The following is a 17,159-nucleotide window of genomic DNA, read 5'->3' on the forward strand; positions in this document are numbered from 1 at the left end:
ATCTGAAAAAACACAGCCTTTCCTCCCACGGCAAGGAAAACGTGATTTAATTCTACAAATTTACAAACCAAGATAAAGTGAAAACATGGAGAACCCCACGAGGCCAGCAGCCAGTCCTAGACTTGAGGTCGCGTCCACGGCAGCCCCGTGGCAGTGGCGGCACCTGGTCAGGGCAGGACGGGGGTCTGGACCCAGACGCCGCCTCCAGTGTCTGTCGCTGTCCCAGGTGGGCCTCAGCGGTTGGCGCTCCCCAAGGTGGGTCCGGGGTCAGCTCTGAGCCTTAGAACTTGAGGCTGAAGCCTGGGCCCGCGGCCGAGGCCCCCTGGTTCGTGGTTGTGAGGTGGAAGCCCGTCTCCTTCAGGTCGTCGTCACCCTGTGGACACAGCAGCTTCGTGGGGCCCCAGCCGGGCCAACCCCGCCTTGGGGACCCCGCTCCTCCCGCCAGTCCGCCCCTCACCAGCTGGCTGTAGCCCAGGCCTCCCTCTGGGGGCCGGGGGCTGGTGCCCCGCTTCACCCTCTGCTGTTCGCTCTTGGCGGGCCATGTGGGGAACATGGAGGGGTCGATGGGGAGGGGGGTCTCGCGGAAATACTCGTGCTTGAGGCCATCCTCTGCGCTGACCCTCCGTCCAGGGAAGTAGGTCAGAAACCTGGGAGAACAAGGCACTTGGCAGGGGCGGGGCTGGGCGGGGAGGAGGCGGGCTGAGGGTGGGGTGCAGGGAGAGACGCACTTGTTCATGAGGTCGAAGCCCTGGTCTGAGAGCAGAGCCCCGAAGCGCTTGCGGAGGTTGTTATACGGGTACTCGGTGAAGGTCATCTTCTTGACTGCAGGAAGGTCATTGTAGCCGGGCCAGATTTTCTCACTGGGGGTCCCCAGGTCCTGAAACAGGGCGGCGTCTCAAATAGCCGGGCCCTGCAGGGAAGGGTCACCTGGCCCGGGCGCCTGCACACGTCCCCAGGGGCACCCACCTTGAACACTTTGTTGATTTGATCGATTTCCGACTTCCCAGGGAACAGCGGCTTCTGAGTCAGCAGCTCCCCAAAGATGCAGCCCACCGACCACATGTCCACGGCCGTGGAGTACTCCTGGGGGTCGGGAAACACTCAGGGGGCTGGTGGGTCAGGGCGCCCAGGGCAGGCTCCTGCACACCCACACTCACCTTGGCGCCGAGCAGCAGCTCGGGGGCACGGTACCACAAGGTCACGACCACCGGGGTGTAGGCCTTCAGAGGGGACCCATACTCCCGCGCCAGCCCGAAGTCCCCCACCTGTGAGCACAGAGGGCGGGCTGTGGGCGACTCCACGCCCGGAGCCGCCGCCCCGCGAGCCGCCCGCAGGGCCCACCTTGAGGATGCCGGCATGGCTCAGCAGCAGGTTGGATGTCTTGAGGTCTCGGTGCAGGATCCAGTTGTCGTGCAGGTGCTTCACCCCACGCAGCAGCTGGATCATCAGGGTCTTCACCTCCCCTGGATGGCGACAGGTCAGCGCGTGGCTGGGCCCCCGGGTCTTCGGCTGCCTGAGCGGCCACCGAGCTTCCCGGCGCCCGGGCACCCACACGCACGCGGCGCGACAGGGTCAGCGTTCCAGGTCAGCACTCCCGCCCCGGGCGACCTTGGCGCAGGACGTCCCTCAGGGGGACCTGGGCGTAGGGCCCTACCCGGCAGGAAGGGCTGCTTCATGGTCTCCATGAGGCTCTTGAGGTCGTGCTCCACGTAGTTCATCACGATGTAGATCTTGTCCATGTTGCTGCCCACGACGATTTCCTAGGAAACGACAGCAGGTCCCGTGGCCCGGGGGTCCCAGGCTGGCCCTGCCACCGCCGGCTCTCCCAAGAGACCTGAAATCCCGGGGCCCAGACACTGGGTGACAGCAGGGATCTCCTAAGTGCGACGGCCACCGGGGTGTAGCACTTGGGGGCCCCGCGGGGCAGAGGCGCGTGGGCCGGCGGCCTCACCCTGACGGTGACGATGTTGGGATGCTGCGCCTTGAGGATGGTGTTGATCTCCCTCAGCGATGTGATCGGGAAGCCTTCCTTCTCTTTCTCCATCTTTAGCCGCTTCAGAGCCACGATTTCATCTGAAAAGAAAGCAACGGGGAGACCCAACGTTGAGCAAACATTCTTCCACCCACACATTCTTTGTTTCATCGCTGTTCCCCCACGATCACGGGACATGGCCAACCGGCCTCCCCCAGGTGCTCAGGGCCTCGACTGATCCTCTGAGGCCCCGCCAAGGGTGCACACCTGCCTGAGGCTGCAAGCAAGCAACACAGAGCCTCATGGTCAGGCCGACTTCTGGCCTCTGAAGGCGCAAAGGGGCCAGCTGCTCAGGTGTGCACCAGTCAGATAAGGCAAGGCTGAGGCCCAGCACCAGGGGAGGGGCGACGACCAGGATAGTAGGAAACTATACCCAGTGACCCTGACACTGAAGCTGTCGGCGCTCCGCGGTGCTGGCTGGCACTCTGGGCCACCCGGTCCATGCGCCACACCACCCCTTCCCTTTGGGGGACCATCCTGGGACTCGCCCCACCTGTTTTCTTGTCCTTTGCTCTGTACACCACCCCGTAAGTGCCTTCTTCAATCCTGTTCAGGCACTGGAATTCCTCCACACTCCGACAGCCCTGAGAGGAAGCCAGCATGAGGGCGCGGCAGCAGGGCCACACCCCAGAGGGAAGCCCCGCCGGACAGACGTGTCAGGAGGGCCCGCAGGGCGCGTGGGCAGAGGCCCGGGAACGCTCTCCTCGCGTCAGTGCGCACGTGCGTCTTTATCCAAAAGCTAGCCCTGGGCAACCCCCCACCCCGCCACCTCCAGCCTCCTCATTCTGAGATGAGGCTGGGACAGGAGTGGCCCTGTGCACTGCACCCCCAGCTGGCGCAGGAAACCCCCAGGAGCCGGGGTGGCACTTGGGGCTGGGCCACTGGCCTTGGGGCGCCCGGAGCACCTGAGGCCGCTCACCCTCTGGAGACCTGCCCTCTCCAACCCCCTCCCTCCAGCATCATTATTACCGACTTTTCCCAACAGAAAACCTGGGTTGACTCATAGCACTGCCCTCCGACCCCTGCACAGCGACCGGGCGAGGGGAGCTGGTGCCCACTCAGCCCAGGCCGAGGCAGAAGTGACCGCAGAGCTGACCGCCTGCCAGGCTGCCGTCCCCTCCACATGGGGTCCCTGGCGGGCGTCCTGGCTGTGGACGCAGGAACTGTCCCCCACCCCCCAAGACTGCTGGACAAGAGGCTGGACCATGATCAGGGACACGTGAGAGGCCAGTGGCCGGGCCCGCCCACTGACAGACACCCACAGCAGGGACCCAGCTTCTGCTCTCAGCAACCGGCCCCGTCCACAAGCAGCAAGGCAGAGCCAGGCCTGGGGCGGGGAGGGCACCTAACCTGCAGGGCTGGCAGGTACTTGGGCAGCTCCTGTTTGAGCTCGATGGGTGACAGGGCTGGGGAGTCGGGCACGAAGTCCCCCTCGGTGAGGGCGCTGCTCTGGGGGGTGCCCTCGCCCACCTCCTCTTCCCCCTCTTCGCTCTCTCCAGAATCGCGGTCAAATCGTGACTCTGGAACTTCAAAAGTTCAACCCAATTATGAACCAAGAACAAGCAAGTGTGGCTACCCCACCCGTCCTGGGGGGGGAACAGCGAGTACAGAAAGAAGCCATATTGAGAGCCCCAGGGGGCCGGGCACAGGCTGCGCGTCCCACCGCCCTGGACAGAGGGCACTGTGTCTTGGACCCACTGGCCAGGCTGGGACCACTGTGAACCACTGATCGGTCGCGAGCCACAAGGCCCGCCCAAAACTTGCGGCCACTGTCCAGAGGGCTTGGCCTGGCTGCCTGCGGAGGCCATGCAGCCCCTGGTCAGCAACGGCCCTGTGGTCGGAGTCGAACTGGCGTTTCCCAGCCTCCCCTGGTGTCCAAGCCCATTACTCTCAGGATGGCGCTCATTCAGCACTGTCCCTTCTAAGGGACGCCGGCCCCCACGGGCCCAAGCGGCCAAGTGCAGGGTGCTGGGGGAAGCAGCTCCCCGCGAGCCAGCTGGGTCCTGGGACGCACCAGCCAGGCGTTCCCTGTAGCTCCCGGGGCACGATGTGCCTCTGGGAAAGGATATTCTTAGGTCGCTGCCCCGCTCACGACTCAAACATGAGTCAGCACTCAGGTCAGGGGCAGACGAGGAGGCGGTGAAGCACCCCTTGGGGGGGCCTCTCACCAACCAAGACGTGGTTTTCATTCTCTCGCTCCTCCTCTTCACTCATTTCTTCTTCACTCACTTCCTCTGTAACGGAAACAGGTGTCACCTCAGACCCTCCACAAGCAGAAACGCGGTCCGCGTTGGCCGACAAGGAAGCAAGGGCGCCCTATGTCGTGTCGTCGACTCGGGAGCCTCATGTAAGTCCCAGACAGCCAGGCGTTTCCGATCTGGATACATTTTTACTGACATTTCACATCACCCACCTGCAGCTACTACACTCTTACGGAGTTAAACCGCGTGCGCGCGTGCGGGCGGAGCGGGGAGTGCGTGCGCGCGGGGCAGGGAGTGCGTGCGCGCGGGGCAGGGAGTGCGTGCGCGCGGGGCAGGGAGTGCGTGCGCGCGGGGCAGGGAGTGCGTGCGCGCTCACCGGCTGACTGTCCGGATGCGTCCTCGGAGTTGCTTCCGGTCTCCTCCTCCTCCTCCTCCTCCTCCCCCTCCGACTCTTCGCTGCTGCTCCCCTCCTCCTCCTCCTCCTCCTCCTCTTCTTCCTCTTCCTCCTCCTCCTCGGAACCGGACCCTGACTCCGCTTCAGGAAGGAAACAGCCAGCAGTGAGCTTCGGCCCCGGGGGGCCACGGACCTGGGCGGGGCCGGGCGCGCCGCTACCTGACGAGGACTCCGCTGAGCTGGTCCTCCTCTCGCTGCCACTGATGTCCTGCAGGTCGGACAGCAGGTCTCTCTCTTCCACTTTCTCTTCTTTTACTTATGGAACAAACCATCAAAGGTGAATGTGGGAAAACGTCTGAAACTAACAAGATTCGACGGCGCTTCTCACACGAAGACTAACTTCGGTTTGTACGGGAAACAGCTCGCCCAACCCGGGAGGAAGACGACTCTTCAAAAGACCAGTAACAAACGTCTGTGCTGATAAACTTATTTCGTACACAGTCCCTCTCCCACACCACGGAAGCGTTTAGCGCGTCGCGATGTGAAGCAGCAGCTACTTTCTGTGCTCAGACGCCCCCTCGCAGAGACCGCCACACGCTGGCCCTGCTAGCGCCGTGCCGCCTCACCTGGCTTCCGGCTGTCCCCGAGCTCAAACCTCTCTCGAGGCGGCCGGAGTGGGCTCCGACTCCAGTGGCTGGCCTTCACCTTGTCGCCGTAGTCCTCTCTCGCTGTCCGGTGATGTGCAGACACTAGGCACGAGAACAGAAAGGAGGTGGCGCCGGCAGCCCCCTTTCCCACGGCACACGCGCCCCCACCCCCACACAGCACCGGAATGGAGCACAGGAAGCGACCAGAGGACCCAGGTGGGCTTTCTAGACTGCTCTCTATTGGTCAAAAGGCAGGGGCCAGAACCCACCTCTCCAGCCTGGGCCTGACCCCCAGTGAGTGGACCCCAGACACAGCTGTCTGGGGCAGACAGCCCACACCCCGGGAGCCGCAGGGTCGTCCGGCCCCGCCCCTCGCCCCACCTCCCCGCCGGGCCCCGCCCTCGCCCCACCTTCCCGCCGGGCCTCCCGCTCCTTGCGCCGCTCCTCGGCCCGCCGCTCCCGCTCCTTCTGCTCCCTCTGCTCCTTCTGCTGCTCCCGCATCTTGCGCTCCCGTTCTCGCTTCCTTTCTAGCTGCTCGAGGCGGTCCCTGGAACCAGCATACGCCACATTTTCACCCCGAAACAGGCAGTTCTCCTTTTTGCCCCCAGTGCTCTTGCTCGCGTTTATAAACCACTCCTCTGGGCCGTTCAACCCTCAGAGAGCTTTTTAAAAAGCAGAACACGCACGCATGCGCGTCCTGGGAACCTCGATCCTAAAGCGTCACACGGAAGAAAGTGCCGGTACAAGGAGGTAACAACTGCCTGGGGCAGAAACCCTACTGGCTCCAGAACATTCTGCTCGCCAGCTCTACCGAATTTCCCTCCGTGCACACAATGTAACTCCACCTCTACCAGAAGCCAAGTCTTTCTGGGCCCCCAAGGGCTGGGAGAGCCCATCTGAGGAAGGGCGGGGGCGCCCTGCGGATCCTGGGGCCAGCTGTCGTGTGGGGGTCAGGAAATATCAGTGACCAGTGACCGAAACACGTGGGGTCGGCACCGGACGCCAAAAAGTTAAAACTCATCAGTCCGTTAACCCTCAGGTCCCTACAGGGTTAAGTCCAAATACAGCTTTAACAGCGAACACGTTAAACAAGAAAGGCGGCATTATACACAGAAATGAGCACAAGCAGAGAACGGTGAGAGCGCAACCAGGGCCGCCAGGCTCTCCACAGTCAGACGCCACCGCTGGAGGGGCCGGACCACGGCTGCTGGGCTCCACGCACTGTTTTCTAAATGCCAGTGAATCCAAACTACCCGCAAGTAAAAGCGGAAGGAGACTTCCCTGGCGGCCCAGTGGTTAGGCCGCCGCACTTGCAGCGCAGGGGGTGCGGTTTCGGTTTCATGCCGCGCAGTGTGGCAAAACAAACACAAAAAGTGGAGGTGTAACTTACATATAGAATTCAACCAGCGAGCTCAGTTTCTCTGAACACATCCCTGGAATCGGGCAACCATCACAAGCCGGCTTCAGGACACTCCCAGCACCCACTGATCGTACCGCCTGTGGTCCCCCGGCCCCCCACCCCGTCCCCCACCTCCCAAGCCTGCTTCTCCCTGCTCTGCAATTCCCAACGTTTCTTCGGCTTGCTTTGGGATGAGTTTGCTTTTTTTCTGGTTTCTTTGGGTAGAAGGTTAGGTTATTGATTGGACAACTTTCTTTTCTGCTTGCTGGTTTAGCTGCTTACAGCTGAAAACACTTCACTCCAAGCACAGCTGGAGCTGCATCCCTAGGTTTTGACACACAGTCTTTGCTCTCATCTTGTTCAAAATATTTTTAGGGAATTCCCTGATGGTCCAGTGGTTAGGACTTGGCGCTTCCACTGCTGGGGCCTGGGTTTGATCCCTAGTCAGGGTACTAAGACCCTACAAGCTTTGAGTTGCGACCAAAAAAAGTTCAAAATATTTTGTTTTTCCTTACAATTTTTTCTTCGGGCCATGGGTTTTTCACAAACGGGTTGTTAGATTCCCAACATTTGAGGATTTCCCCAGGTTTCATTCTGTTGCTTTTTCTTTAATAGAAATTTATTTTTGGCTGTGTTGGGTCTTTGTGGCTGCGTGCGGGCTTTCTCTAGTTGCGGCGCGCGGGGGCTGCTCTTTGTTGCAGTGCGAGGGCTTCTCATTGTGGTGGCTTCTCTTGTTGCGGAGCATGGGCTCTAGGCACGTAGGCTTCCGCAGTTGTGGCTCACGGGCTCTAGAGCGCAGGCTCAGTAGTTGTGGCACAAGGGCTTAGTTGCTCCGCAGCATGTGGGATATTCCTGGACCAGGGCTCAAACCGATGTCCCCTGCATTGGCAGGTGGATTCTTAACCCCTGCGCCACCAGGAAAGCCCTGTTGCTGACTTCTAATTGAATTCTTCTGTGATAAGAGGGCATACTTTGTATGGCCTCAATTCTTTTAAATTTCAGACTTGTTCCACGGCCCGGCACACGGTCTCTGTTGAAAACTCATCCCAGGAGCTCTTGGGGCAATCCATGTCCCGCAGCTGTAGCTGCAGTGCTGTGTCCACCTGTCCCCCAGCCTCTGTTCACCTGGGAAGGCCTTTATTTGCCCCTCACTTCTGAGGCTGGCTGTGCTGGATACAGAATTCTGGGCTGGCCGGGTTCCTGCCTGTGGCCCCCCGGTTTCTGATCAGAAGCACCCCGCTCGCTGTTGCCCTTCATGAATTTCTCACTAACTTCCCCAGTGTGACTGTGACTTTGTACTTATCCTACCTGGCGCTCACTGAGTTTCTCGGATGTGTAGATAAAACGGTTTTCATCAAATCTGGGAAGTACTCAAGTCATTATTTAAAAGCCACCTCTGTGCACCTCCTTCCCTCCCACACGCCGCACGTGTGCCGGTACACTGGATGCTGTTCCACAGATCTTGAGATTGAAGATCCTTTCTTCTCTGTCTTCAGAAGGCATGAAGTCTGTTGCTCCATCTTCAGGTTCCTTGCTTCCAAGTCTTTGCCAAATCTGGAAACGCTGTCTACTATGTCTTTCTTCCTTAATACGCGGTCAAACCTTCTTGTCTTTGTATGTCTCAAAACTTCTTGTTGAAAACTGGACATTCTAGGTAACATCTTGCAGCTACCCTGCACTCGAATTTTTCCTCCCAGTTGTTGCTGTTTAGTAAGCCGCTGGGCTAATGACCCTGTGAACTCTTGTCTCCCTTGTACAATGTGGCCACTGCTGCATTTTTCCATGTGCTCCTCTTTATTTTCAAGCTTGGCTTCCTTGGGGTCACCACCGTGTCTGCACAGCTGTGTGACTGGACCACACTGGACAGGGCACAGGGCTTAGCAAACGTGAGTGTGTCATGTGCCAGCAGCCAGGACACTGAAGGCTCTGCTGGCCTCCCAGTGGCCTTAGACCCCAACCTCCCAGCTGCATCTCTCACACTCCGAGTCCTGAGAACAAAGGCTCTCCTCACACCTGCTGTACCTGCCCTCTGTTCGGCCCTGGCTGCTGGGAATGTCAGCACCTTCCAGCCTGCTACTTCCCTTCCGTGGAGCAGCGCAGCTCTCAAGCTCTCTCTAGAAATGACTGCAGGACCCAGAGGTGGCCCTAGGACTCACACCTGGGCCACGCAGAACAGATCTGGGGTGAACAGATGCTCTCTCCTGGAACTCTAAGCCCGCACAGAGGCACCTGGAGACGAAGGCCCAGGAGTCTGGTATCCCAGCTCCCGGGCCATTTCAAGGCCTTTGGGATTGCCTTTGTCACTTCTCCTTTTGTTTCTTGTTTGGAAGAACCAGAGTCTATTTCTGCTGCGACCCCAGACAACCCTAAGCAACGCATCTTGTTGGTCTTCCTGGACAAGGCCCCCTGGAACAGAGCTGGTGCAGAGCAGGCGCTCCGCACACACCTGCCGAGTGAGCAGACGGGGAATCGCCCACACCCCAGGCCTCCCCGCACTGACTCTGCCTCAGGACTCATGTGCAGGGACTGGCTGCCCCCAGAGTGGCTCCACCCGGGCCTGGACAGCAGCCCTCGCCCTCCTCTCCGGGGGCGCCGGGCTTGCGTGTGGACAGCCGCTCCCTTCCTCCAGCCACCCGCCACCCCTCCCTCCTCTCTCTCCTTCCCCTACGGCTGTATGTCCAGCCCAAACCTTCGCTCCTCGCCTTTTGATTCCTCTTGGACCCCCAGCTCCGTCCAGCAGCACCCATCCCTGCAGGCCCGTGTCACAGGCGGGCGCGGAGGCACCGCCCGCCCGGGCCGCCGGCCTCACCTCTCCCTCCGGGAGTGCTCCCGCGCCAGCTCCCTCCGCTTCTGTCGCTCCCACTCCCGCCGGGCCTTATCCTGCTCTTCTCGGTGCCGTTTACGGCGCTCGTGCTCTCTCTCCTTCTCCTTCACTCTGGCATGCTTCCCTAGTGGCAAACAGGATGTGTCATACCAAGAAACTTAACCTCCAGAAACTCAACTTGAAAATACCCAGTGAAGAAAAGAAAAAATATCTAATCATTGATTTGGAGAAACAATCATGACTTTCTGTTAAAAAAAAAAAAAAAAAAAAAAGAGGATGAAAATATAACACTCTATGCAGTAAGCCTCCAGTTAAGAAAAAACAAAAATAACGTGATTATCACTGAACAGAACTGTGATCTCCAGCTTTCTTTCTAATTTTCTGTATTAAATAAACTGTGATTAGACTGTATTAGTTTCACGATTTAAAAAGAAATCACCACTTGTAAAGGATACGGGACAAAGCTTATCTCCTTTTAGTTTCTACACACCACGTTAGCCAACTGAGTTTAACAATGAGATTTATATCAGGCCCCAGGCCCAGTTTTCCCAACACCCCTAAGAAGCTCTTTAATACTGGTACGAGATAAAACCCATTATTTCAGTTTTATCAAGCATCTGTTTCTTAGTTAAAGCAATTTAGCATTGAAGACTGTGTTTTCCCTTGTTGAATTAAGACAATTCTGTAGGTAGACAAACTACCCCAGAACAATGCAATCAGGGGGAAACACACAGAAGAAAACATAGAAGGAAAACAATGTATCTATTCAGAATGATCTACAATAAATTTATGTTGTTAGCTAAAATTTTATTCTCTTCGCTTTCAACTGTGCTTTGGAGAAGGCAGTAGATCATGAAATAGGAACGAGACCGCATCTGAACACAATACAAAAGAAAACAAATGCTCTGTACCCCCTTCTGTGGAATGACTACGATGCCTACGTTTCTCTTTTCTCTTTTCATCTTTCCTGTGATGAGCTTTTTCTTTCCGAGACATTTGCTGGGGTGGTTTGATAGCCAAAGAATCATCTTCCTCTCCTCTGAAATAAGACACCACAGCATTACATCACGCCTGAGAAAGTAATGTGAGGAGCCCCGGGGTATCGTGGAGTGTCTTCAACCCAGAGAGATGACGGGCTCAGAACAGACAGGTGAACCTCAACCATCAGCTAAAAGATGATGTTCATTATGAAACCTAAGCCCAAACTGTATATTAAATACAGATTCCGATGGAAAGTGTTAAGTGGGGAATCAGTGTGAAACACGGAACAGAAAGGCCTCTCTGAGGAACTTTTAGGGTATTCATGATCTCGGTCGTGGGGATAGTTTACAGGTATATAACAACGTATCAAACCACACACCTGAAATCTGTGCAGTTTGTCATTTACACCATAATAAAGTTGTTAAAAAAGGTCCCACGATTTTAATCAAACTTAATGATCTCAAAAGGTCATTTAACAATATTTTCAACTGATTATATAACCAAAATCTTGGAAGAATTCACACCCTATGCCTTTTTGCCTTAATTTCTGGTTATGTTGTTTTTAAATGCTTGATGATGGACATGAGAAGAAAACAAGTGGGGAGAAAGCACAGCACGGGAAGAAACGTCAGAACATACAGACCTCGGTAGGACCGTTTCTGTATCAAGGCCTTGCTCCAAGTATCTTTCAGCAGTTACTTTGGTTTATTTGTAGATAATTTTAGACAGTAATTATACAAATCATCACAAACATACAGCAGAATTCTTTACATGTACCACGTGAATGGTGTTCACTTCACTGCAGAATGATCACAAAGAAAGGAACACACGCTCAGGCTTTTCCTAAGAAGAGGGGAGAGCTGGTAACTGACACCACACAAGAGTCATTTCAGTCTAGAGGGAAACCCCAGGTCATGACCTCAAACTTTCAAAATAACACTGAGAAGGGCCAGCCAGGACCACGGTCCTGTCATGGGCTCAGCCTGCCTCCTCAGGGGAGCGCACCTGCAGCCACTGGGCTCCTCCAGCGCCACGGCCCTCTCACCTGTCCTCCATGGAGCCCTCTCTTCTATACGGCGAGTTCCTTATCGTTATCTCCATGCGGTGGTCCCTCAGCTCCCCCTCCTCCAGGGAATCCCGCTTGGAATCCCGGTCATCAGACTAAGAAGCAAGGAGAAAGCAATTTTCCTTACAGATAAGCCTATTTTTCATAATACTCAAACCTTGCCACTATCCGAAAACAAACTTTCATACACACTTTGAGTGAACCAATGTTATAAAATATAAAAAAACTTTCATTCAAATCCCGTTGATTTTTCGTATAACTCTCTGTCACCCAGAACCTGAGAAATTTAACACCAGCGTATATGACAGGGGACATTAGACTCTGTGACAAGTCTGTTAGCTGTTTATATTAGCCAGAACTGAGCCTTAAAGCATATTTTACACACCAAATACTTTACAGTATCTCAAAAAGTACTCATAAATACGTAAGAAAGGCCTGCTGCTAAACTTACCAGAAGAGGAATGTCTTTCAATGCCCCTTATCAAATTACTAAAGTTTTCCTATGTTATTAGGCAAACCAAGAAAGGTGTAAAACAATAATACTAATTTCAAGGCAGCTTCCTACTACACTAAAAATACTTGCAAATGGTGTCATAAACATAATGATGAAATGAGAAAAGTAAGCCCAACCGCACTAGTGATTTTAGGTTCAAAATACTTTATTTTCCACGTAGCTGTGGTCATCTATATGCAGCTTTAGTATGTTATCGATCTGCTGTCAATGTAAACTGAGTATTTGAATGTTTTTGTTAATTTTTAGAATAGATTTTGGGCTCACCTGCGACATTTGGAAGTACAAAAGAACTTCACCGAAGAAGCGTTGTTCTAATGGAAAAATGAGGGCAAAGAAATTAAATCTCCTTTAAAAAAAACACTTACTTAAAAAACATGGCTTACATTTTTTAAGCGTTTTATCTCTGCTTTCTCCTCTTGTTCCTTCCGTCGTTTCTTTTCCTGAAGAATTTCATCTAAAGTTTTCACTTTCCAAGAGTCCTTTTCATCACCCATTTGAGTTAAAACACTGCAAAAAAGACGAAGAATTCAAACAGTGTCAGGACACAGCAAACTGTGGTTTGATGCTATGCTGTTTCTGAACACTTGTGCCTTGCCACTTTTGAGCGCTGCAGTACAAATCTTTGTTAAGAGGGATGGGCTCTGCCAGAAATAAACCCACACACCTATGGTCAATTAATCTTCGACAAAAGAGGCAAGAATATACAATAGGAAAAAGTCTCTTCAGCAAGCAGTGCTGGGAAAGCTGGGCAGCTGCATGTAAATCAATGAAGTTAGAACACACCCTCACACCATACACAGAAATAAACTCAAAATGGCTTAAAGCCTTAAACAGAAGACATGACACTCTAAACCTCCTAGAAGAGATCACAGGCAAAACATTCTCTGACATAAATGGCACCAGTGTTTTCTTAGGTCAGTCTCCCAAGGCAACAGAAATAAAGCAAAAATAAACAAATAGAACCTAATCAAACTTACAAGCTTTTACACAGCAAAGGAAACCATAAACAAAACGAAAAGACAACCTACAGACTGGCTGAAAACATTTGCAAACGATGTGACTGACAGGGCTTAATTTGAAAAATATACAAACAGCTCATACAACTCAACAACAAAAAACCAAACAACCCAATTGAAAAAAGGACAGAGAGCTTCCCTAGTGGCGCAGTGGTTGAGAGTCCGCCTGCCGATGCAGAGGACATGGGTTCGTGACATGCCGCGGAGTGGCTGGGCCCGTGAGCCATGGCCGCTGAGCCTGCGCGTCCGGAGCCTGTGCTCCACAACGGGAGAGGCCACAACAGTGAGAGGCCCGCGTACCGCAAAAAACAAACAAACAAACAAAAAGGACAGAAGACCTAAATAGACGTTACTCCAAAGAAGAAAACAAATGGCCAATAGGCACATGTAAAGATGTTCAACATCGATAATTATTAGAGAAATGCAAATCAAAACTACAACAAGGTACCACCTCACATCCGTCAGAATGGCCATCAATAACAAATGCTAGAGAGGGTATGGAAAAAAGGGAAATGTCCTACACTGTTAGTAAGAATGTAAGTTGGCTTAGCCACTACGCAGAACAGTATGGAGGTTCCTCAGAAAACTAAAAATAGAACTACCATATGATCCAGCAATCCCACTCCTGGGCATATATCCAGGCAAAACTATAATTAAAAAGGATACACACACCTCCTCCCCCATGTTCAGAGCAGCACTATTTACACTAGCCAAGATATGGAAGCAACCTAAATATCCATCGACAGATGAATGGATAAAGATGTGGTACGTATATACAATAGACTATTACTCAGCCATAAAAAAGAATGAAATACATTTTCAAGGATGCTGCCTGGAGAGAGCAATGTGTTACTGAGACCATTTGGACTACATATGCGAATGAACCCGTTAAGGCCTCTATATAAACTTTCCAGATCCTGGTGGGCAGGTGTGGAGATCTACTCATCTTGTGGACACCCAAGACAAGCCTCTATTACCTCCTATTGGTAGAACCTATGCGGGCGCCAGATGGCAAAGCGGAGACGCAGTGAGCAGCCCCAGCTCCAGCACCTCAGAGTTTGGAAGGATGGGACTGGAACTGGAAGACAACTGCTCAAAGACCACCAGAGGACCCCATTAGGATGCAGAATGTTCTACGATGCAGAGAATTTATGACTATCTTTGGGAAACCACAACTTTCAAAAGTCCACTTAATTAGAAAGACACTGCCACTATTGCCACTGACTCCAGGGCCATGCTGTATTTGCTCCGATCTGCCCCAGCAACATGGATGCCCAGGACCCTGCTTCTCAATATCCACAGGTAGAGACTGGACAATGGCCTGTCTCTTTAATTCTGCTGCCAAAAAATCGGTTCCTGTGCCTGTAGAAATGGCAAAAATGCGCCCCCCCACCCAAATGCAGTCTCTGCCTCACTTCCAGCCTTCAAATCTCACGTATGTGTATCTGACTGGCTGAATGTAAATCACATTGAGAACCCTAGTTTCATGGGAGTCTGGAAAACACAGTATTCAGCGTTCCACTCTCTTCCTTTCAGAAAGGCAAACTAGAAGAAGGGTGAAGTGGATATTGGGCACAGGTCTACTGTTTCAATCTCGATAACGATCCTTTACCACGTGTTTTTTTTTTTTTTTTTGCTGTACGCAGGCCTCTCACTGCCGTGGCCTATCTCGTTGCGGAGCACAGGCTCCGGACGTGCAGGCTCAGCGGCCATGGCCCACGGGCCCAGCCGCTCCACAGCATGTGGGATCCTCCCGGACCGGGGCACGAACCCACGTTCCCTGCATCGGCAGGCGGACTCTCAACCACTGCGTCACCAGGGAAGCCCTACCAGGTGTTTGGAAAGGATTAAATGTGGTAATATGTGGAAGCGCCTATTTCAGTAGCCGCATGTAATAATACGCAATAATCGGGTTCACTTAAACCACTTATTCATAATTCAAGAATAAACTTTCCATGTCCAAATGCTATACAATTAATATTCCGAACATGAATTCACTATCGATTTGTCCATGGGTACAGCTGGAAATACCTCTACTTGTCTGAGATTATAACTGTGTATAGAATTCACACCTTAAATTAACTGCTGTCCAGAATGGTAGCCACTAGCCACATGTAGCTATTGAGCACTTCAACTGTGGCCAGTCTGAATTAAGCTGTGCTTTAAGTATAAAATACACACTGGATTTCAAAGACTTTGTGTAAAAAACCTCATTAATAATTTTACACTGATTATTACATGGTGAAATAGTAATATTTTAGAAATATCGGGTTAAATAAAATGTATTATTAAAATTTTAAAAAAAGAATGAAATAATGCCATTTGCAGCAACTTGGATGGACCTAGAGATTGTCATACTAAGTAAACTAAGTCAGAAAGAGAAAGACAAATACCGTGTGATATCACTTATATGTGGCATCTAAAATATGACACAAATGGGACTTCCCTGACGGTCCAGTGGCTAAGACTTGGTGCTTTCACTGCTGGGGCCTGGGTTCGATCCCTGGTCAGGGAATTAAGATCCCAGAAGCCACGTGTGGCCGAAAAAAAAAAAAAAGACACAAATGAACTTATCTAGAAAACAGAAACAGAGTCACAGACATAGAAAACAGACTTGTGACTGTGGCGGGGGGGAGGGAAGGACTGGGAGTTTGGGGTTAGCAGAAGCAAACTATTATACACAGGATGGATAAACAACAAGGTCCTACTGTAGAGCACAGGACATTATATATACAATTTCCTGTGATAAACCCGTAACAGAAAAGAAGATAAAAAAAGAACGTGTATACATGTATGACTGAACCACTTTGCTGATTTTAGAAAAACTGAAAAACTAGAAAGAAAGATTTAAAAAAAAAAAAGTGATGGGCTCTGGAAAATGACCACTTGGATTCCAATCTCTTTGCTGTCATTCCTGTGCTGTCCAGGGCTAGTGACTTCATCTCAGCTTACCATTCCGTAAACGGTAAGAAAACCACCTATATGACAGTATCACCGGGGATTAAATGAGATCACCCAGGTAAAGCTCGTAGCTCAGTACCTGGCACTCACCAAGCACTGTTTTTGCCGTCAGGAGGATTTATTAGAAAGACGACCTGGGGGCTTCCCTGATGGCGCAGTGGTTAAGAATCCGCCTGCCAATGCAGGGGACACGGGTTCGGGCCCTGGTCCGGGAAGATCCCACATGCCGCGGAGCAACTAAGCCCGCGCACCACAACTACTGAGGCCGCGAGCTACAACTACTGAGCCCGTGTGCTGCAACTACTGAAGCCCGCGCGCCTAGAGACCCTGCTCCGCAACAGGAGAAGCCACCGCAGTGAGAAGACCGCGCACCGCAGAGTAGCCCCCGCTCGCCGCAACTAGAGAAAAGCCCGCGCGCAACAACGAAGGCCCAATACAGCCAAAAATAAATTAATAAATAAATAAAATAAATTTAAAAAAAAAAAAAAAAAAAAGGAAGACGACCTGGGCTGCGTGGGTCACTGGCCCATCGGACGGCTGCAGCCCCAGCACGGGATACGGGGAGGCCTGGGCGGTTGCTCCGAGGGCGCGCTCGGAGACCAGGCCGCGGGTTCCCGGTTCTTGGGGTTCAGTGGCGCTAGCTCGTGGTTCGGCCCGGCAGAAGTTGGCTCGGGGAGCTCCTGGGCCCGCCACTTCCCCCACCCCGAGTTCCGCGCCGGGCGAGATGGCCGAGGTGGCGGCGAGTGTCGCCCGCCCCGGCCCACGCGCTCGAGGCCCGCCGGGATCCGAGAGTTTAGGTGAGCCGGCCCGGCCCGCCCCGCCCCGCCGCCACTCACCCCTACGCCGCCGCCGCCACCGCCGGACCCGGAGCCTGAGAAGAAACTGCCCGGCGCGCGCCAGGAGCGTCGTCACTTCCTGCGTCGGCGCGGGCTGATGACGACGGAGGGCGGGCCCCATGGGCGGGTCCACCCCGACCCCCGCCCCCCCAACCCCCCTCCCCGCCGCCGCCACCAGACCTGCGCAGAGTGCCGGGCGCGCGCTAGCGCGTTATTACGGGCCTCGGCGCCGACTGCTGACGACACCCGGGGTGCCGGGGCGGGGCGAGTCCCTGCTGGCAGCTCGGG

At 53.6% G+C, this 17,159-nt stretch overlaps 1 protein-coding gene across 1 annotated transcript; it reads right to left on the minus strand.

Annotated features, from left to right (window-relative positions):
• Positions 1 to 280: 280 nt before the first annotated feature.
• On the minus strand, positions 281 to 16,943 carry CDK11B (cyclin dependent kinase 11B). Its single transcript, XM_065875863.1, has 20 exons — positions 16,872 to 16,943; positions 12,442 to 12,565; positions 11,524 to 11,639; positions 10,439 to 10,536; positions 9,483 to 9,621; positions 5,685 to 5,821; positions 5,254 to 5,376; positions 4,847 to 4,942; positions 4,610 to 4,768; positions 4,201 to 4,266; positions 3,383 to 3,558; positions 2,526 to 2,616; positions 1,952 to 2,073; positions 1,655 to 1,760; positions 1,342 to 1,463; positions 1,158 to 1,265; positions 967 to 1,083; positions 729 to 877; positions 458 to 647; positions 281 to 373 (listed from the first exon to the last, which is right to left on the minus strand). Exons 2-20 carry the CDS (start codon positions 12,550 to 12,552, stop codon positions 281 to 283), a joined length of 2,319 nt encoding a protein of 772 aa, XP_065731935.1. The 5' UTR covers positions 12,553 to 12,565; positions 16,872 to 16,943.
• Positions 16,944 to 17,159: the final 216 nt, after the last annotated feature.

Source organism: Phocoena phocoena, chromosome 1 (assembly GCF_963924675.1).
Source record: "Phocoena phocoena chromosome 1, mPhoPho1.1, whole genome shotgun sequence".
NCBI lineage: Eukaryota > Metazoa > Chordata > Mammalia > Artiodactyla > Phocoenidae > Phocoena > Phocoena phocoena.

What these genes read in the sequence shown, in the direction of transcription:
- CDK11B (XM_065875863.1), bottom strand. Translation starts at nt 12,552, where the DNA reads ATGGGTGATGAAAAGGACTCTTGGAAAGTGAAAACTTTAGATGAAATT. An exon ending in AGTACCTGCCAGCCCTGCAG is followed by an intron (nt 2,617 to 3,382) that starts GTTAGGTGCCCT and finishes GCTTCCTCTCAG; the next exon opens with GGCTGTCGGAGTGTGGAGGA. An exon ending in GGCTTCGACCTCATGAACAA is followed by an intron (nt 648 to 728) that starts GTGCGTCTCTCC and finishes TTGTTCTCCCAG; the next exon opens with GTTTCTGACCTACTTCCCTG.